A 21,930-nucleotide genomic window follows, 5' to 3' on the forward strand; every position below is an offset into this window, starting at 1 on the left:
CAGCGGTAAGGGGTTAACGGCGCCGGTAAGGATGCCGGTTCCGTTAACCCCTTACCGCCGCATTCCGAGGTCCCTTAGCGGCTCCCGCTAAGGCCGGCTGGTAAAACCAGCCGTCCTTAGTGGGAGCCGCTAAGGGACCAAGGAGCTTATAACGGGCCTGCTATTTGCGAGCCCGTTATTAGCTCCCTCCCCATTCCCATTGAGCCCTATGGGGAAGGGTATTTTGAATGGGGATTTACCGGGTCCTCCAAGGTTGGAATGACCCGGTATGTCCCCATTCAGAGAACCCGGACACGACTTTGGAGACAGCCATGGTGCTAATAGCACCCTGGCTACCTCCAAACTCGTAATGACCCCCATAGACGCCAGATTCTCCTGGTTCGGGACATATCCTATATACCTCTACCCTCACTAACCAACCCCGTCCTCTTTCTTACAGAGCCATGTGAGCCCCTGGAGACGGCCCCTGGGTGGTAGCAGCGCACGGCATAAATCAACATAACATAATATGTGTGCACATAGTTTTGAGGATGTCTGATCAAGGTTGCCTGCTGCACTGGAATCTAACAAAGACTTCACCAAGTATCGTTTCCCTTTGGAATTGAAGAAAACAACAGTAAGAAGGTATTGGCTGAAAGAATGTTCCTTGCGTACATTCAGGAACAGCGTTATTTGGGATAGCTGCTGCCTGGCACCTAAAGTGGCATCCCTCATCTTGGGGAACTTCTGTTCCGATGGATTGTTGTTGCAGTGGGTTGCTTGGAAAATTGTGAAGAAAACGGACCACTTTTCCACAATACAGACAAAAAGCATCTTTGAATTGTGCGTTCCTTTCTTCTATTCAGAGGGGTTCTACGGGTTACCCCCATTTCCCTGCGCTCTGGAGTTGGGGAAGGGCCTCGAGTGATGTATCATTGGGGCATGTTTTTCTGTATGTCATGGCTCTTTTTCCTAGTCTCTCTTCTGTTCATGTGATTCTTAATCAGGTCTTGCTTGGAAACCAGAAAGTGGGCCTCTCGGTGGGATAATTCATTTTTTTGGTCATCTTTAACCATTCCCGAAAAAATGGCTGCATGTCTATCATCAAACCAAGTTGTGGACGCTATAGGATGTTTACATTAGGTGACATACTGAACTAAGCCATATGTTCCTTCCTATAGGGTCAGCAAATTGTTTGTCATTGTTGGTAGAGACATCTCATCCTCGAAGGTTCATCAGAATTCGGCTTCAAATGCTTTCTAATTTGCGAGGAAACTGCCTGATTTGTGGCCAAGCGAGAAGCCCAAAGCATTGCGTCCCCTGTAAGGTTTCCATTGACATATGTCATCTTGGTCTAATCTTCAGTAAACGCCACTGGTCTATGCAGAAACTGAGGTTGGCATTGAGGAGAGACAGTATAGTCTTAGGATCGCTTGCATATCTCTACAGGGCAATATGAGTGATTAGATGATGTGTCGTAGCTCTGATGGGTGGCATCTCCCCTACCCCTGTTGGTAATACGCATCCTCATAGTCTTCCAAGGCTCTGATGCAAACTCTCAGGCATTGTCTCTTGTCCTGACACTCTGTCAGTTTGAGTTTAAATTCTTTTACTGCCTATGTTGGGCTCACAAGAACTGACTATACCAAAACTCAGGTGTGTCCATGTTTGGCTCTACAATCTGTCAGGACAAACACAGGGCTGTGCACTCAAGTCTGTGAGTTCGTCATCTGTCAGACAAAGGTTATGTTAGGTGGAGAGCAGGCAGATGCCAGGTAGTGGGTGTAGGTCAGGGTGACACTTAATATGAGCAAGCGCAGTGGGGAGGCCTGCTGGTTTCCAGAGACAGGATGATCAAAGCAAAGAGACGTGAAAGTTGAATCTGGCCAGTCAGTAAAACCGTGTAGTCTTTACTGGGAATATCCAGGAGCCATACAATACCACTCAGATTGCAGATGGAAGATTGACTGAGCTAAGGGTCTTTTTACAGGGATTGTTCCTCGCCTTGAAAGATGTCCCCATCCAGGGAACTCCTAAAAAATGGATCAAAGCAAAGAATGTTCTCATTGCGGGGTGCTTTGGGACAGAGCTGAGCATGCTCCCCAAAGCTCGTGTAGATCATGCATGCTGAGGGGTGTGACACAATACTGTGGTGCCCATTGCAATTCCTTGTGAACTGACTCCATCTTAACACTGGCACCATGGCTATTTATAAAGGCACAAGAAAAGACCCACCAACCAGCACACACACGAACATAGGCCCACACACACACACACACACACCTTTCTCTCAATTCACATCCGTGAAGTTATACGCATGCACACACATACGTACTTGCGTAAATGTACACACAGGAATAAAGGAAACAAAATTGGGATAGGTACAGTATAAATATATGTTTTTATTACTTATGTACCCAGATGTATCCAACAGCTACAAGTTGCATCTCAAGAAAAACCTAAATGAACTGCAAAGTATCTGCCGCGTCGGTTGGTTACTTGTGGGCCGCCTCCAGGTCCGGAGCAGCGAGAACCGGAGTGAGCCTGGCCCGGGCCCGCAGCCATAAGCCCATTACCAACACTCGAAAGATCCAGCTGCCGGAGGGCGACCAACAAACGATCTGGGGGAAAGCATCTCTGAACTAAAGTGCTGAACAGTCAAAGTCGGGCATCAACCTCGGGGGCTCAGAGAGACCCCCACTGAGTCACCTGACACAAAGTGCCTACAGAGCTGATCTAAAGTGCAGCTGTTCATGGAGGACATACTGTATAGCTGTTTAAAGCGGCTCCTATAGATGAGCCACTCTATCATGCATGTGTACATGGAGCTCCCTTTACACCTCTGCTGTATGCAAAGAGTTCTCCTGTCTACTGCAACATTGAGAGAGGCGCCCCTGTACACTGCTCCAGTATGTGGAGGCTCCTGTATACTGCCACTGTATAAGGAGACTTCCTGCAAACTGCATCTGTGTGACGAGGACCCCGACTACCGCTGCTGTATGAGGTAGGGCAGCCCTAAGAGAGGCCCATGGATGCAGTAGCTGTAAATGGAACTCCCCATATAGTGCAGCCAGAGGCATTGCTAGGGGGGGCTGAGGGGGCTATAACCCCAGATCTACCGCTGTACTGAACACCTGTGATGACTTGCTCTCTAATCTTGACTCTAACTCTCCTTCTGTTCTTATCCTCCTGGATCTTTCCTCCACCTTCGTCAATCATGGTTGGTTGTAACCCCCGATAGAAGCTCAGGAGCTACATCCAAAAGACTAGCTAGCCCCGAGTCCCGACAGTCCCGACATTAGTGTAGCCCTGTATCTTTTCCAGACCTAGCAACACCCCTGACTGCAGCGATAGAAGGCAGCCTTACATTATACTGCAGTGATACAAAAAGGCACCCTGTATCTATATATGTACTGCTCATGTACGAGAAGCCCCCCCCATATACTGCAGCTTTACGAGGAGAACCCTGTATACTGCGTCTCTGCAAGGAGAGCCCTTGTAATAGAAGCTATATCAGGTGGCTTTGTGTATACCGCAGCTATATGGCAGACAATAACGGCAAGAAACAGATAGTAACGGAAAAGGTGGGGGCAGAGAACAAAGAGAGGAAGGGGAAAGGCTGAGGGGAAGAGAATAGTTCAATAGATTGCAAGAGTGGAGGGTGGAGCCAAGGGTAGGGGGACAAGACAAGGTGCGTGCCCTGCTCTTCACCCTCTCCTGTGGTTGTCTACGGCCCTGCTGAAATATTTCTTTAACGATCTGTCCAAAAGAATGGAAAATATGCTCCAAACTATCAATAGCAGAAGCGTGGTCTGTCCTAGGAAACGATTCAGAGGGCCGAAAATTCCCCCAACGAGTATTACCGAGCTACCACCTCGTGCCTCCTATCTAGAAAACCTGAGGAAAATGTCCATGGAAACAAACGTAGGCTTAGGCTGACAGCACCACGAGTCAGCCATCTTGGAATGTCGTTCAACAGCGCAGGAACTACTTTCAAGGAGTGGGGTGTACTCAGGTGGAACTGTTAAATGTGATGGGTGTTCAATCGCTATCTACAAAAAAACAATGTAAACAATTACTTCCCTGGGGACGTCAGTTAGAGGTCCATACTTATACTTAAATCATGTTTTTGGAGGAAACACAAAATTAAATTGTGCAATAATGATTTTCACTATACATTTTTTGGTGATTTGTGTGCTACCTGCTGCCATGGGGCAAATTCAGGCCACAGAACAACTTCAATGTACTCGCATCCTTCCGTGTATTTTTAAGCAGTCTCAAATGTGACTTCTGTCAACCACAGGAGGGGAAGGATGTTATGCTGTGACCACCTCCACATTTGTGTATTTAAAAGAGAGAGAAAATGTAGAATATGTTAGGGGGCAGGACATACGTTTTGTATGCAATTAAAAGGCCCTCAAGTTGTGTCATAATCATCATGACTAAAGCATAAGAAAATGTAGCAAAAAATAAATAACTCCCTACATTACCAACGGTTCTTAATCTGTCCATGTTGCATAGCTGAATACAGTGTATTTTACTTATTAATGAATGCCCCGTTGAGTGGGGGGTCCTTTTTTGTTGCGTTTCCTTTTGCAGGATGCTTTTGGTCTAGTTTCTAGTCTCATGCTATTTTTCTCTTCGCGTCAACCCTCACACCCGTTTTACTAATTCTTTGTAAGGCTCTCAGACCAGTTGTCTCCAGGGGCCGCGGCCTTGCCGGGGCGACGTGCACACTGAGTACCAAGCAGAATCAGAATTACTGACAATACTGAAGCATTCCTGATAGACCGCTGGCCTCCCATTGCCGCCTCATCCTTTTGCCTCGCCCAAGGCTCAACACCACCCCAACCCACCACAACTCCGCCATGCGTGTGCACAGTCACGTAAAACATGTAGCGGGGTGGAGGGCATCCCACTCACATCCATGTCCATTAATGTACTAAATGGCCGGCGACTTTCCTGTCCTGCAGTCCCTAGAAATACTTAATTGGAGGAAACAAGCAAATGAGCAAATTATACATTTGAGCGGGGGAGGGGGGGGTAGCCTCCCCAGGCAACGGATGCAGGACACACATACACTCTACCCTGCTGCTTTGTCTCAGTAATACTATCCACATGCGAACACCTCTAGTAGACAGGTCAAGGGTCATAGAAACCCAGACTATGGGAAAATGTGCTTTGCCGTGTACCTGGGAGCAACTCCCCACCAGGCCAATACTCCAAAACAAACTAGTTAAGTTCTCCAATTGGCCAACGAACATCTGCCTTTCATAGCCACCCTTGTTGCCTTTTGCAGGCTACCCGATACACGGCCAGTCAGTCAGTCGTCATCGCTGAGAAAGGAAGTGCGGCCAGATTTCGATAGTTGCCTTGTGATCAGCCAACCTCTTGGAGACATTATTGGAGAAGACATTTTTGGGGGAGTTCCACTCTACCTTCCGATTCCACCGGGACCAATAGCACCAGAGTTCATTAAGTCAGCCCGCTCAATCCTCTCTCCGCTCAGGATAGAGTGCAGATGCTCAAACTAGTCAGGGGAGCAAGCAAGTGCATGTAGATCCTTAACCCCAGTTTGCAAACATCTGCCACCCCAAAAGGACCAATATTAGCAGCATTGATGCATATGACAATGGTTTCACTTTTCTTTAAAAAAGGTGATATCCAATACGTGCCGGCATTACTTCGGATGAGTAGTGTCTGACTCACACCTCCCTTTCTTGGGGGTGCGATAAACTTGGGGCTCATCTCCACTTCTTTGGTCCATGATTTTGAGTAAACATGCCCACATGGGGCCATCCGTGGCGATCGCAGCTCCCTTGTCCTAGTTTCCAAAGCAGGGTCCCCTTGGGGCGATGGCGACCCTACCGCTCAGATTTCACCTTGTAGCGGAGAACAAGGTAGGCCAGTAGGCGTAGAATGATGAAGAAAATGCCCAGGACGATGAAGTCCAGGTAGAGCTTTGCGTCCTCCACGTCCAACTCCTGAAGGATCTTCTCTGGCTTCTGGAAGGGGCAGAACTCCTCTTTGCACTCGAGCTCCTCGCGGTTCATGCCGTAGATGGTCAGAATGACCCCTTCGAACCCATACCTGCACAAAATTAAAAAAGAAAGCGCGTGCTGTTATAGGCCGCTAGAAACATGGCACACCACATTGATGGAGCTATGAATCCCCAAAGGCATTCCTATACCAAGGGCAGCAGTGCCGACCAACAGCACACCAAACTTTTCTCTATGGAGTATGCGCACAGTAAGTGGGTCTGCAGTAAGCTGTGCCAAAGCACACCGATCTTGCCATGCAGCATCCGGCCTTATTTGGGTATACCCCTATTTTTATGGAGAAAAAAAGTAGGAAAATGAGCAACAACTCCCTTATTACGAATTTGGATTCTGTAATGTAATTTCGAAAGTACCCCCAGATCGTACATAATTGATGGGGGGTAATGACGAATTCAAGGAGGGCAGCGGGAGTCCAAAAGTGCAAGCCCCCATCAAAGGAGAACGGGATTGGAAGAATGCAAATTTGTCAAAAATGCAAAAATGGCAATTTGAAACTGGTTCCTAGATCTACTCACCTTACATAGGACACATAGGAGCTCCACTGCAGGTATGTAGGAATGGTTTTGAAACTGACAAAGAATCCGGAGAAAAGCAGGACTGGGATGGCTGTGACCGGACCCACGAATGTCGCCACCTGGAAAACATATCCGAGTATGACATGCAGGTTCCTGCACCTGCACACTGTCCCCTGCCCCACCCACATGGTGCCCCTCATGATATGATATGATGTGGCATTTATAACGCGCCTATACACAAGTGTTTCAAAAGCGATGAGGCAAGGGAGGGGGAACAGAAGGAGGACAGAGACAGCGATCCTACTAGGTGTGGTGACATTGAGATCGCACAAGTGCAGGGGAGGGGGGAAGGGGAAAAGTGCAGGTGGGAAAAGGGAGGGGACAGTTCAGTACATAGGATAACAGTAAGATAAATAAAGACAATAAATAAAAGTGCGGCCAGCTGGTGGCAAGTGCAAGGGTAAGTGCAGACATCAGGTGTCAAGTGCTAGTAGCGGCCGTAGGGATGCAGAACAACAGTCCGTGAGTGCAGGGATTGTCAGGGGGACAGTGCATGTGTGCAACTGGGCGGGAGGGGACCAGGGCCCGAGATCAGAGAGTAGCCAGGTAACCAGTGCAGTTTCAGATTGAGCCTGCATGCATGCACTGTGCTCTGCAATCCTACACTCTGGCATAATGTTACAGCTTTTAAGAGCTGCTTGCTTCAGACTTGTAGGGCTGATGCAACAGCACTCTCTTGTAACAGCTTGTATGAGCTACATTTCCTGGAAGGGCGTGAGCATCTGGGCGTGTTTCCCAAGTCTGTCAAATAATCCCCAAAACATGTACACGTTGGGCAGGATTCACAAAGATTTAAACTGGGGCAAATTAAAGATGCCTTGTACCTGATTTACAAAGGCTAAAACTGGTGCAGATCTGGAGATGCTCAGAGCATCACTGACATGTCCGTGAGCACATCTTTGTGTCACTTTTGCCCAAAGGCATCTCAGATGTGCTCCAGTGTAAATCTTTGCAAATCAGGCCCTTTGACTTTAACATGAAAGGTGGTGGTTGGAAAACCCGGCCTATATAAACCAGAAGGCCCTGTTCCTCCATTTCCCCTGTAGAGCTCCCTGCGGGAGGAGGACCACTGTGATCGTCCTTGTGCCACCTCCTCGCATGGCCACACCCTGGCAGTGCTCCTGCTTGGACCTTCTCTTAAATAGCAAGAGACTGAAGCTCCTTGTTCATGCATGGATTTCCACGCCCCCTGTTACAGAACCGGTGACATTAGACATCTCGTCACTTCTTGGTGGTGGTTTAGGACTCTAGCGTACACTTGTAATGGCAGCTTCCACCGAGAGGCCATCTTTATGTTTTCTGAAGTCGCCTGTCTGTTTCCTGGACTTCAGGCCACACATCAGTGCTGGGGTTCTGTTCCCTTCAAACAGTTCTCATGTATTGTATCACCGTCCTGGTCGTAGCCCTTTTGTTAGTCGGGTTCCCTAGGCCGTGTTTGCTGCAGGTACCCCACTTCAGCCTGCAGTCTTCTGCACTGCACCCAGTTCGCGCTGTTGCCACTCTTCTGCCTTGGCAGTAGCCAGGGGCATTCCTATGCAGGGTCTGAGGGGGGCTATAGTCCGGGTCTTTTGGATGTAGCCCCAGATAGAAGTTCAGGGGCTATCACCAAAAGGCTAGCTAGCCCTGAGTCCTGACAGTCCCCACATAAGCATAGCCCCAGATCTTTTCCAGACCTAGCAACACCGCTGACGGTAGCCTGTTTCAGTTTCCACATCTTCTGCAGCCTGTTTCATTAGACCTTTGTCTTCCGCTTCAGCACCAGCCGCCTGCTTATGTTATTACTTCCAGTTATCTCCCATGTTTGTAGCCCTCCTTGAGCTTACATTAGCCTGATGCCTCTGCTTGCTCTATTTTCCACTTCTACATGCATTTTTGCTGAGTTGCATATTTTCTGCTGCCTGTCTTGTCTCTCCATTGAGTTCAAAGTCATTGCAAAGGTGTGTGCCTCCCCAGTTGAAGTGCCATCTTGGCCCCTTCACTCTTTTAGAATGGACGCAGATTTTGTTTTAAGGCCAAAATGGCACCTGCTGTTGCACCTGCACTGGTGGGGTTCTAGGTGGCGGCTTAGAACTGCCTTATTGCCGCACCGGCCATGGTTCGTTCCCATTTGGTTGCTTATCTCTTGCCTTCAACTCTCGTGGCTCCTCAATGCACAAGTCAACTACGCCCCTTCCTGTGGCTTGGCTTTTTTACAGTCCCGATGTTACGCTCACATGGTATCCACGGGGACGCCACTCAGCCCTGGTTGGATGATATGCTCCTCGAACCCTCGCCCCGATCCCTGGGTAGTGCCTCCGATGGAAGTTGAGTCTGAAATACAGGAGGGCTGGATTCAAGACTTAACTGTCTCTGGTAGGGGGTCTTCCCCCCTCCCTTGGATTCAAAACCTTCCCTTGGCCCTCTCCTCACCTTAATTCCTTAGAAGGCATGCTCTCTGTCCTCCTCTTCGTGGCAGGGGTGCATAGTCTCGTGTGGGCATGAGCGACCAAGTTGCTTCACTGGTGCGAGCCCTTTTGAGTGTCTGTAAGGTAGGTCTTGCTGCTTTACAGTCTTTGTATTCTATCCTGTTCTTTCCTTCCTTCCTCTTATTGTTATTAATGTCTTATTTCTTCTCTTTAGGTGTGCTAAGAGATTTTGCCATTTTCGTGCGGGTTGGAGCTGAGCACGAGCCGGTAAATGAAGGAGCAGTGTGCACAATGCTGTCCGTTAAGTAATTTGCGATGCGCTGTGCTGTTTTGCCTTGTATACGCTAACCTGTGACTTTACCCTTCCTTAGTAGGCTGCGGTGCTCTTCGCTGGTTGCAGTGATGTTCCGGAAAGATGCTGAACAAGAGTCGACTAATCCGGTAAGAATCTTGTGATTTTCGTTGTTCGTGTGGATCCGTGAGTATGCGCTCACTAATTCTGTTCTTCTCTCTCCCCTTTTCAGGATGCTGCGTTCCGGGAAGCATGCGGTGCCCTAATGATGGTGTTTGATGGATCGAATGTCTCCAGGTAAGCAGAATCAGGAGCGGACGATGGGCTGAAGACAGGATCCTACTCACAGGTAAGATTCCAATAACGATGTTCTTTTTCTCTCTGCAGGCACGCGGTTCAAGAATAGCTGGCATCAAAGAATACAGGAGACCCAACTGGACATGGGGAGCGCTACGCTGAAAACAGCAGAATAACGCGAAGCGTGTTCTGCTTTTTAGGTGTGGTTTAAATAGTTTTCAGGTAAAGTAGTCCAGGTAAAGTAGTCCCAGGCCAGCCACACCCTGAACACTATACCGCATAGCTCAGTTCTTGGGAACTGAGCTATGTGAGTGCCTCCATGTTGACTGAAGCCCCCAAGAAAGTAGTTCCAAGTAAAATAGTCCCAACCTAAAGGTGTTCTCCATTGTGATTATGAGCCTGGTGCCAAAGGCGCCAGGGCTGACTCCAAGAGAGTCTCAGGTGAGATTTTAAGGCCTTTAAGGCCATAATGGAATCCGGAAACCTGGCCTTATCTGGTAGGCTGACTTGCCAGTGTGGTCAGGGGTAGGGGTCATGACACCCGACTGCCTCGATCAGTGGTGCCCTGGTTGTTTTCTTTTTTTTTAGCAGGAAGCATCCACTTCCTATTTATTTATATTTATTTATTTATATCAAACTTATAAAGCGCAACGTTCGTCCGAAGGCATCTTGGCGCTGCCTAAACAAGTAGAAAAAGAAAGCTAGAAAAGATGGGTCTTCAAGGATCTCCTTAAGGGCAAGAGGTCATCCATCCTATGCAAGGCTCGAGCCACAGAGACTTGCCTCGTGCAACCATACTCTCTCTGTCCAGATACCCCTCCAATGGGTAAGCAGTGTCAACATCTGGCAGAGAAGACCAGTATGGAGCCTCCTTCGTTCTCTTGCATGTTTTAAGTCCAGCCCTGGGAAACCTTTAGTGGGTACCCATGTGTTACAGTAATCGGCCTAGTGCCGCTATGCTGGTCCAGCACCCTCACATTTCATGGCAGGCCCTTCAGTGCAGTTGTATTCAAATTAGGGTGTTTGCGCTCCAAAAGTACCCTTCCGCCATCTGGAATAATCAGAGGCGTAGACGGTGTAGGGCCTGAGCAATCAAGCCCCCACCCATAATCTTTAAATGCCCACTCAGCAGCGTTAACAGATGTTAATGTCACTGCAGTGAGCCCGACTGCATTAGCTTCAGGAATCCATTAGCTAGACATTCCTGACTATGCCCCGGGGGATGATCACTGTCTTAAGCCCTGGGTCCACTTCATACCCACATCGTCCGTCTTTATTGACCAGATGTGGGCTGTCCTTCTGCACCAGCTAAGCAGAGTCCCATTACTGGCTCCTGGGTGTAGCACATCGGACCCTGCCTGAATGCGCATTCCAGAGCACCATGCATATGGATTCCAATGAACGCCCCACATCCTACATGGCTGCATGCTGCCCTGCACTGTTCCCTGCATCCCTACACTGCTGCATGCTGCCCTGCACTCCTACACTGCTGCATGCTGCCCTGCACTGTTCCCTGCATCCGCACACTGCTCTGTTCCCTGCATCTCTACACTGCTTCATGCTGCCCTGCCTTCACTTTTCCCTGCATCCCTACACTGCTGCATGCTGCCCTGTTCCCTGGATCCCTAAACTGCTGCATGCTGCCCTGCACTGTTCCCTGCATCCCTACTCTGCTGCGTGCTGCCCTGCACTGTGTCCTGCATCCGTACACTGCTGCATGTTGCCCTGCACTGTTCCCTGCATCCCTACACTGCTGCATGCTGCCCTGCACTGTTCTCTGCATTCCTACACTGCTGCGTGCTGCCCTGCACTGTGTCCTGCATCCCTACACTGCTGCATGTTGCCCTGCACTGTTCTCTGCATTCCTACACGGCTGCGTGCTGCCCTGCACTGTGTCCTGCATCCCTACACTGCTGCATGTTGCCCTGCACTGTTCCCTGAATCCCTACACTGTGCCCTGCATCCCTACACTGTGCCCTGCATTGACACAATATGACATACATCAGTACACTATGCATCTCATCTGCCAGCATCGGTCCTGTGCCCACATGCAGAGCCCTGTATCCCTGCATTGCGCTCTGCATCCTGCACTGCAGCTCCAAACCATGCTCTAGCTTGGATAACTGCACCCTGCATTTCAAAATCTTGTCCTACATAATTCCACACAGTCCCTTGCATCCCTGCACACTATAGCATCCTGTAACACAGTCTGCATCCCTACACCATGCTCTGCATTCATACTCTGGTCTGCTTCAGAATATTGCCATTATGCTCCATGGCGTTCCCCCATAGAGCTTTACAGCATCCTTCACCTGTAACGAGGTTGAAGCAGCTCCAATCAGAAGACCGAGGGACTGCGCCACCAATGCCGTACAGGTAGCAAGGGCGGAGAACAGGAGGAATCGGGTGGCTTCCGGGGGCTGGCCTGTCATCCAGTAGACAATGCTGCAGTAAGCAATGGGACAGATGACCTGCAGTGGAAAGAAACAGAGAATGAAATGTCAAACCACAAGAGATCATGGTCTGGTCCACAACAGCAGAGAAAGAGACACAAAAGAAAAGAACATCCGTTCAACGCAGAAGGGGAGCATGGGGCAGATAATGAAATAGCAGAGAAAGAAAGGTGCAACAAAACAGAATTAGTACAGCACTCAGGAAGCAATGCAGCAGAGGAACAGAGGGCAGGCAACAAAACAGAGGAAGAAAGACGAAGCAGAAGAGCATCAGAACAGAAATTAGGTAACACTGTAGCAGAGGAACAGAGGGCAGGTAACAAAACAAGAGGAAGAAAAATGAAACACAACAGCATCAGTACAGCAGTCCGGGAACAAGAGGGCAGGTAACAAAACAACAGAGGAAGAAACGTGAAGCAGAAGAGCATCAGACCATAAGTCAGGTAACAATGTAGCAGAGGAACAGAGGGCAGGTAACAAGACACCAGAAGAAGAAAAATGAAACACAACAGCATCAGTACAGCAGTCCGGTAACAATGTAGCAGAGGAACATAGGGCAGGTAACAAAACAGAGGAAGAAAGACGAAACAGAAGAGCATTAGAACCGAACTCTGGTAACACTTTAGAACCCAGGTAACACTGTAGCAGAAGAACAGAAGCCACTTAACAAAACAACAGAGGAAGAAAGACGAAGCAGAAGAGCATCAGAGCAGAAGTCAAGTAACGGTTTTGGTGGTGTTTGTTCATCTGACAATTGATCGCAGCAAACAGACCGGAAAAAAAACTGCTGCACGCGATCAATTGTCAGAGGAACAAAGTGCAAACCAAATGCGCGCACACCAACCCACACCCCCACCGTTCTCCCCTATTTACCTGTTTGGATGTCGCATGGTCCTCATCATCCCTGCAGCGTAAGATCCGTCCCTCTAAAGCGGGTCGGATCCAACGCCGCAAGGTCCATTTTCTTTTTTTCCAGTACCCTGCCTCCCAAGTTGAGGAAGCGGGGGACACGCCCCGCCACCCTCCAAGGCTAATACATACCGATAATAGGGAGCGGGGGATACCCCTGCAACCCCTGCTCCACATGTTCGTTATGTATTATTCGTACCATTCGACCAAATAAAAACGAACAATTATGCTAATACTACAGAGGACATGTGGGAAAACAGCATCGATACAGAAGCCAAGTAACAAAGCAGCAAAGAAACAGGCCATGGAATAAAGCGGAATCAAGACAAATTCCATATAAAGCAGAAGAGAAGCAGAGGCCAGGAAACAAAGCAAAGGGGGGAGAAAGGTCAGGTAACAATCCAGCGGGGAGTAGGGATCAGATCATAATTCTGCATGGGAACAAAGGTCAGGTACCAAAACAGCAACAGTAGAGATGAGTAAACAGACAGAGATTGGGTAATGAAGCAACAGAGGAAACACAGTCGGGTCAGGTAAAGAAGAAGCGGAGGCAGGGACACATGGGAACCTGTCTGCCAAGAGGTGGGGGTCTTTCTTGAGCTCTGTGAACTGGGGGTAACAAAAAGGTGGTGCAGGCCAGTTCTGATTGGGAGTCATGTATCCTGATTGCATGGCCCTTGCAGAGGAATTAGCACTGGCTGCACAGGGGTCTGTGCCTGATAAGGAGGCAAGTTTGATAAGGTCCACACAAGAGTGTGGAAAAGAAGGCCATGCTTGCTGGTGGAAAACACTCTCTAGTGCGGGCAGAACCGGGTAGCTCCCCCAGCTGCCCACAGCACACGACTTTGCTCTCCAGATATCTGTTATGTCTTCCCTGCTATCACACAAACTCTCCCAGTTCCTGGGGGGGCAGGGGGAACTAGCATCTCCTACTCCTCGATCAACACTGTCTCCTCTATGGCAGATGTCCACCACTGTCCCCAGGTTTCACAATGTCTAAGCAGCATGGAGCCTCTTTTGTAGTCCTCCATATTGTTTCAAATCGAGCAAAGTCAGAGCTCCTTCTACTCCACCACAGGAGTATCTGGGTGCTGGCACCGCACCAGCCTTCTGCAATTCTTGCTTCCATCAGCTCTCTCCTTTATCAGATCTCCAAAGACCCTTCCCTTTCTGCTGTGTCACTTCTCTTCTTTTAGCGCCCAATTCTTCTCTCCTTTGGAAAGGAGTCACATGACCTATCCTTGATGGTCCTATTGGTTTTTGTCTCTCTGTCACCCCCTCATTGCGTAGAATTCTTAGTCACTGACCTTAGGTCACAGGGTCCAAGGGGAGAGGTTAAGAAAGCTTCACCTGCCATCTTGGATCTTACTACTACTGTGGTCTAGACCCACCTGGTCAAAGATGAGTGCTCTCTTTTCCTCTAGCTGAGAAGGTTTCCTACCTCTGTTTCCACCCCCACCAGAGTTTGCATGCAGCAAATATTTGATGTGTTTTGGGTAGTTGTATGTGTTTGTGAGGTCATCAGAACACACTTCGTCACGCTGTGTAAGTGAACAAGTTTGGACTTCTGGGGTTTTCTTCAAGCCTGACCTGTCCCAACTCTGCTCCTGGATTCTCCCACTTGGGACCGGTTCCACAGACTCTTGCATCCTGTTTGAGTTTGGGATTCTTGATGTGTTGCTTGGAGTCCTAGTAGACTATGAGTTGTACTTGGCATTTGGGTCAGCTCCCTGGCAGATGTCTGGACTCTTTTCTCCTCACTGTCGGACAGTTTTTATTCCCATTTCCTTCTCTCCTTATTTTGTCTCAAGATGTTAGTTTGATGCTTGTGCTGCACTTTCCTGGATCTCGGGTCAGTCTATTCCCCCCCTACTCCACCTCCTCATCGACAGGTAATAAGCATGAGACCACTTTCATATTCTGATATCATTCTTGTAGATTAATTATTTATTTTCGCTTTGCAGCCACAGGTGGGCTCTGGTATTTTTTTCCAGTTTACCCCAAACCTATTAAGCTGATCTCCGGGTAGTACTCTGTATTCACTGGTGGCATGGGAAGATCTGTGGAGGCTTGGCTTTGGTGTTCTACATACATTGACATATCAGTACAGGTAGCAATGCAGCATAAGAGACAGGTAACCAACATGCAGCAGTGCAGAAGTATGGTGTACAAACCAGTTGAACAGCAAGATCCATGTAAACATACTGAAACAAAACGTGTGAGGTAACAAGCAAACACCAGACAACAAACAACAGCAGTAATGAATCCAGGTAGCAAGGCAGCATAGGAATAAAAACGAAGTAACAAACCAGCCTGAGAACGCAGGCTAGCTACCAACAGAGCAGCAAAAAATGTGAGGTAACAAACAAATACCAGACAACCAAACAAAAGCAGCAATGAGCCCAAGTAACAAGACCGCAGGGGAATATAATGTAAGTAACAAGGCAGCTTGAGAATGCTGGCCAGCTACCAACAGAGCAGCAACAGAGGTGAGGTGACAAACAAACACCAGACAACCAAACAAAAGCAGCAATGAGTCCAGGTAACAAGACCGCAGGGGAATAGAATATAAGTAACAAAGCAGCTGGTGAACGTGGGCCAGCTACCAACTGAGCAGCAATAGAGGTGAAGTAACAAACAAAGACCACACAGCCAACACCAGAAGTAACAAGTCCAGGTAGCAAGGCAGCAGAGGACTGGAATCTAAGTAACAAAGAAGCTTGAGAATGCAGGCCAGCTACCAACACAGCAGCAACAGAGGTAAGGTAACAAACAAAGACCACACAACTCAACCACAGCAGTAATGAGTCCAAGTAGCAAGGCAGCAGAGGAATAAAATCTAAGTAACAAAGCAGCTTGTGAACTCAGGCAAGCTACCAACAGAGTAGCAACAAAGGTGAAGTAATAAACAAGGACCAGGCAGCCAACAAAAGCAGTAATGAGTCCAGGTAGCAAGACAGCAGAGGAATAAAATTGAAGTAACAAAGCAGCTGAAAAAACACAGACCAGCTACCAACAGCGCAAAAACCGAGGGCAGGTAACAAAGACCAAGCAACCAACAACAGCAGTAATGAGTCCAGGTAACAAGGCAGCAGAGGATTGGAATCTAAGTAACAAAGCAGCTGGCGAACGCAGGCCAGCTACCGACACAGCAGCAACAGAGGTGAGGTAACAAACAAAGACCACACAACTAAACAACAGCAGTAATGAGTCCAAGTAGCAAGGCAGCAGAGGAATAAAACCTAAGTAACAAAGCAGCCTGTGAACTCAGGCCAGCTACCAACAGAGCAGCAACAGAGGTGAAGTAACAAACAAAGACCACGCAGCCAACAGCAGCAGCAATAAGTCCAGGTAGCAAGGCAGCAGAGGATTGGAATCTAAATAACAAAACAGCTTGAGAATGCAGGCCAGCTACCACCACAGCCGCAACAGAGATGAGGTAACAAACAAAGACCACACAACTAAACAACAGCAGTAATGAGTCCAAGTAGCAGGGCAGCAGAGGAATAAACCCTAAGTAACAAAGCAGCTTGTGAACTCAGGCAAGCTACCAACAGAGTAGCAACAAAGGTGAAGTAATAAACAAGGACCAGGCAGCCAACAAAAGCAGTAATTAGTCCAGGTAGCAAGGCAGCAGAGGAATGAAATTGAAGTAACAAAGCAGCTGAAAACGAAGACCAGCTACCAACAGCGCAAGAACCGGGGCAGGTAACAAAGGCCAGGCAACCAACAACAGCAGTAATGAGTCCAGGTAGCAAGGCAGCAGAGGATTGGAATCTAAGTAACAAAGCAGCTGTTGAACGCAGGCCAGCTACCAACACAATAGCAACAGAGGTGAGGTAACAAACAAAGACCACACAACTAAACAACAGCAGTAACAAGTTCAGGTAGCAAGGCAGCAGAGGATTGGAATCTAAGTAAAAAAGCAGCTTGAGAATGCAGGTCAGCTACCAACAGAGCAGCAACAGAGGTGAGGTAACAAACAAAGACCACGCAACTAAACAACAGCAGTAATGAGTCTAGGTAACAAGACCAGAGGGGAATAGAATCTAAGTAACAAAGCAGCTTGTGAATGAAGTCTAGCTACCACAGAGCAGCAACAAAGGTGAAGTTACAAACAAACTTCACACAACCAAACAAAAGCAGCAATGAGTCCAGGTAGCAAGGCAGCAGAGGAATATAATGTAAGTAACAAAGCAGCTTGAGAACACAGGCCAGCTACCAACAGAGCAGCAACAGAGGTGAGGTAACAAACACCAGACAATCAAAGAATCACAGCAATGAGTCAATGTAGCAAGGCAGCAAAGGAATAGAATGTAAGTTACAAAGCAGCTTGTCAACACAGGTTAGCTGTCATGACTTTGCCGCGGGAGCATCAATTGGCACCCATTGTGGACTATTTGGGACTCATTAATCACCATAATCCTCCCTGGACAATACCTATTAATATTTTTGTCTTTACTTTCCGTTTCTAAGATTTTGATACTTCATTACATAATTTCACAAACTACATATCCCATAATGCACCTTGTGGCGGTTTTCATTCACTGGCTATTCCTATGCAGCAGTCCTAGAACTACAATTCCCAGAACCTTAGAGATCAGTGCTGCTTTCACTTTCCCAGGACCCGAGAGGCAGGAGGTAGATTACCTTCAGGTGTGATGCTCCAGGTGCTGCCAATGAGCCTGCTTCAGCAGAGGGCAGGTCAGTATTTAAGCAGCTGCCTGCTTGAGCACAGGGTTCTTGATCTGGGTTCGCTCCCAGCCCCCTTAGTGTTTATCCTTGGATTTCTGCTGTGTCCTGTTGATTTCAGAACTTGTTCCAGTGCCCTGTGCTCTCTACCTTGCAACGCTGCTACTGTGCCTTTACCCCTCACCTCTGTGTTTCTTGCACTGCAGCAATGTTGCCCTGCTTGTGGTCCTCGGTTTCCTGTCTGCAGCCCCTTGCTCTCTACCACCAATTATCTCGTTCCCTGCTTGCAGTTCCTTGTTCTATGCCCAAAGTCCGTGTTACCTAGCTTTAGTTTTCTAGATTCCAGTCCTGAGTTTCCTTGTTACCTGTCTGCAGTCCTGTCCTTGTTATTCCAGTCCATAGTTACAGTTCCTTGTTGCCAGTCTGCAGCTCAGTCCTTGCTATCCCAGTCCAGAGTTTTAGTCCTGAATTTTCCTGTTCCTGGTCTATCGTTCCGTCCACTGTTCCTTGATTCTGGTCCTTAGTTTCTAGTCTGCAGTTCCGGTTTCCTGTATCCTTGCAATTAGATTCTTGTCTTCTTGCCTTTCCTCTTTTTTTCTGTTATCTGTCCTGTACCTTGCTCACTTTGACTTCCTATTATTTCCCTGTATATTCCTGCTACTGTTCTTGTAGTCACTTGTGCTTGTGTAATTCCTTTGTTCAGAGTTTGGCTGCTGGGTTCCCACCAGGCACTCTCTGCCCCTTTCCATTGTAGTGTTTCAGTATTGTACCTTGTGTCATATGTTTAACAGTTTACTGGTTCCTGCTTCAGGAGGCAGTCACCGTTCAGTTCCTGCTGGACCTGTACATGCTTCAGTCTTGTGAGTACTGTTACCTTGTTCGTGCCTTAGGGTCCAGATACAGACACCTACTCCTGCTGCTCCTTTCCATGAGCATTCAGAGTGGGGCCCTGTAATAGTAAACAGCTCAGAAGGCTTGGGTTTCCCCTGACCCTGTGGGAAATTCTTCCCCCATTTTGTGTACACGACAATTGGCAACCTAATGTAAATGTCTTACTTGTACTCCCTGCTCCTTTCTGTTCACTGCCTTTGTTGCCTGTCTATAGTTATTGCCTATCCTCTCTTGTCTGTGGGATTCTTTACACTCATGTCTCTTGTGTACTTTTCTCTCCTCGGCTTTGTGGGTACGCCTCTGTCCTAAAGCCCCTGACACTAGCTACCAACAGAACAGAAACAAAGGCGAAATAACAAAGACCATGCAACCAACAACAGCAGCAATGAGTCCAGGTAGCAAGGCAACAGAGGAATAGAATCTAAGTAACAAAGCAGCTTGATAACACAGGCCAGCTACCAAAACAGCAGCAAGAGAGGTGAAACAGGTTCTGTTACTAGAAAGGAATAGACAGATAACACAACCGTAGAGGAAGAGACGGGTGTGAAAACAACAGACGAATAGCCATACAACACAACAGCAGCGATACACAGGTCTGGTAACAAAGCAGAAACACCACAGAGGTGTAGTAATAAAGCAGCAACTGTTCAGGGGTGTGGGTTAGAGAAGTAGCACTACAGAGGTCTAGTAACGCAGCAGTAATAGTCTGTGGGCCTGGGTTACAGAAGAACTGTCCAGAGGTCTGAGCAAAATCAGCAGCACTACAGACGCCTAGTAAACCAGCAGCATTACAGAACTCTGGTAGAAAAGCAGCAACACTACACATGGGTGGTAAGAACACAGCAGCATAGGAAAGGTGATTTAAAAGGTGGAACAGAGGTTATTAACTATGTGCAGCAAATCAGAGGTCTGGTAATAAAGCAGTTGCCCCCAGAGAGGTCAGGTAGCAAATCAGCAAATGTACAGATGCCTGATAACAAAGCAAAACCCTTAGAGGCATGAGGGAAAAAAATCACCTGCAACACAGATGTCTGTTAAGAAAGCAACACTAGTACAGAGGTCAAGTAACACAACAGCGGAGAGAAACAGAGATCAGGTAAAAAGACAGAAGAGTAAAGAGCTCAAGACACAGAATGCGCAATGGAAGTAACATTTGGAAATGTAACAGTAGGGAAACAGGAATAAGGTAACACAGCATAGAACAAGTAACAGCAGCGAATGGGTTACAGGGCAGAGAAAGAGATATAGAGCAGGGAATGGGTAAGAAAGCAGATATGGGTAACACAGCAGATATAGTGTACCAGAGCAGAGATTAAGTAACAGAGCATAGACCGGGTAACACAGCAGAGAATATTTCACAGAAGAGAGAACGGGCAACACAGCAGGTATAGTGTAACACAGCGAGGATCAGATAACAGAGCATATATTCGGTTTAACAGCCCAGATTGGGTAACAGATCAGTGAATGGGTAACAGAGTAGATGGTGGGTAACAAAGCAGGTATAGAGTAACATTGCAAAGATCAGGTAACAGAGCACACATCCTGTAGCAGAGCAGAGATCGGGTAACACCACAGGGAACGGGTAACAGAGGAGAGAGCGGGTAACAGAGGAGAGAGTGGGTAACAGAGCAGATAATGGGTAACAGAGGAACGAATGGGTGAGACAGCAGAGATTGCTAAGAGAGCAGAGATCAGCAAATGCAGCAGAGATTGGGGAAAAGACAGCAGAGATTTGGTAAGAGAGCAGTGATGCGCAAATGCAGCAGAGATTGGGGAAAAGACAGCAGAGATTTGTTAAGAGAGCAGTGATGGGCAAATGCAACAGAGATCGGGAAAAGACAGCAGAGATTTGGTAAGAGAGCAGAGACGGGCAAATGCAACAGAGATTGGGGAAAAGGCAGCAGAGATTGAGCAAGAGAGCAGAGTTTGGAAAAGGGGGAAGAGATGAGATAACGAAACAGAAGTTAGTAAGCTTTACCTGGAAAGGCACGTCCGCCATGGTTTTGGCCAGGTAGTACGCCTTCAGACTGTACCAGTAGTTGAGGTGCTCCCTCAGGAAGACTGACATCTCTAGAGGAACTGAAAGAATGAAGCAACAAGAGACGCAGAAGTTACCAGGGAAAGGGCCAATAGTTTGGAGCCCATCTTTGAGACATGTTGACATCTTTCTCTAGTTATTTAACTCCATGAGGGCCAGGCTTCAAAAGGGCAAAGGGGACTCTTGGGGGCTGAGCCCTGGCAGGGTCCAGAAATTGCTCCCAAACCCTACCCGGGGCTAACCTGACCTCATTTTCTGTGCACTCTATTACCTGGTTAAGAAGGGCAGGGAGCTGCCTAACTTACTTCCCCAGCCCTCATGCCTCTGCATTCCATTGACTGGGGGACAGCCAGGAAGTCTCTTGCACCTTTGAAAAGGCTGATGGGAATGACCTTTGCCCTTTCCCATCGCTCTGTTTATGGCTGAGTTTACCTGTTCTGGAGCAGCATAAACTTTAGCAGGTCGAAGCTAGAGGCAGAGTTGAGTGGCTCCCAGTCCCACTCCCATATTGACCTGCCACTGCCATTATCTCTTCCACCCACCACTCCGGGCCCCCACCAGCCCAGCCTGGCGCTCACACAAGCGGCCTACGCTAACCACGCATGCACCCTTCTGTCCCTTTCAACACCTCCATTAGGCCTAAAGGTCTCTCTAGTGTGGACTAGTTTAATGAATTCTACACTACGCAGCTAGTCGTTTTGACCAATGCTACTGACCCGATGGGCTTTAAAATCAGGGCCTATTTTTAATGTCTGCAGACATATCTGTGCAGTGATATTAGCCCTAGTCTTCAGGTCCCTAGTTAAATGCCATTCAGAAGTAGGGTGCATGGCAGTAATGCACAATACAATACTTTTTCTTAAATTAGTCCCTGTTTAAAATGTTGCCAAAAGCGCACCGACACGTAGTACTAAAACACCTTGTTGTGCAATGTTGGCGAAAGTAGGCCTCTTTATTTTTGTTGCCGTATTGCATTTTTTGTCACCCTCTTAAACATCCCATGGGCCCTTAAAATGTGTAGACGCCCTATATGAGCTCCTACGGGGTCTGCAACTTTTGACCCTCCAGATGTTTTAGACTACAACTCCCATCAGCACTAGCTGCATAGCTAATGGTGAGGGATCATGGAAGTTTCAGTCCAAAACATCTGACCGCCCCGCCCCCCCAAACCCCATAATCAAAACAATCTGTAATACTTTATAAACTCGGCCCAAAATGCTGTGATTGCAAGGTAAATTAATAATACATGGGGACTGAGCCACAAATTGTGCCACCAATTAACAATCACAGACACAAAACCCTAGGGGTTGGGTCTAAAACCTGTGGCTTTCCTGCTGTTA

The 21,930-nt window shown here is 47.9% G+C and overlaps 1 protein-coding gene across 2 annotated transcripts in view; it reads right to left on the reverse strand.

Moving 5' to 3' along the window:
* Nucleotides 1-2,361: 2,361 nt before the first annotated feature.
* The window catches only part of ABCG4 (ATP binding cassette subfamily G member 4), a 230,804-nt gene continuing 211,235 nt past the window's right edge, over nucleotides 2,362-21,930 (reverse strand). For both annotated transcript variants that reach the window (XM_069614377.1, XM_069614376.1), the window contains exons 12-15: nucleotides 20,531-20,631; nucleotides 11,920-12,078; nucleotides 6,554-6,672; nucleotides 2,362-6,069 (exon numbers count right to left, since the gene is read on the reverse strand). In XM_069614377.1, coding sequence (XP_069470478.1) covers nucleotides 5,844-6,069; nucleotides 6,554-6,672; nucleotides 11,920-12,078; nucleotides 20,531-20,631 — 605 coding nt within the window. In that variant the 3' untranslated portion in view covers nucleotides 2,362-5,843. The remainder of the gene's footprint in view (nucleotides 6,070-6,553; nucleotides 6,673-11,919; nucleotides 12,079-20,530; nucleotides 20,632-21,930) is intronic.

The sequence above is a fragment of the Ambystoma mexicanum genome, chromosome 9 (genome assembly GCF_040938575.1).
Source record: "Ambystoma mexicanum isolate Mex_15411 chromosome 9, UKY_AmexF1_1, whole genome shotgun sequence".
In the NCBI taxonomy this organism is placed as follows: Eukaryota; Metazoa; Chordata; class Amphibia; order Caudata; family Ambystomatidae; genus Ambystoma; species Ambystoma mexicanum.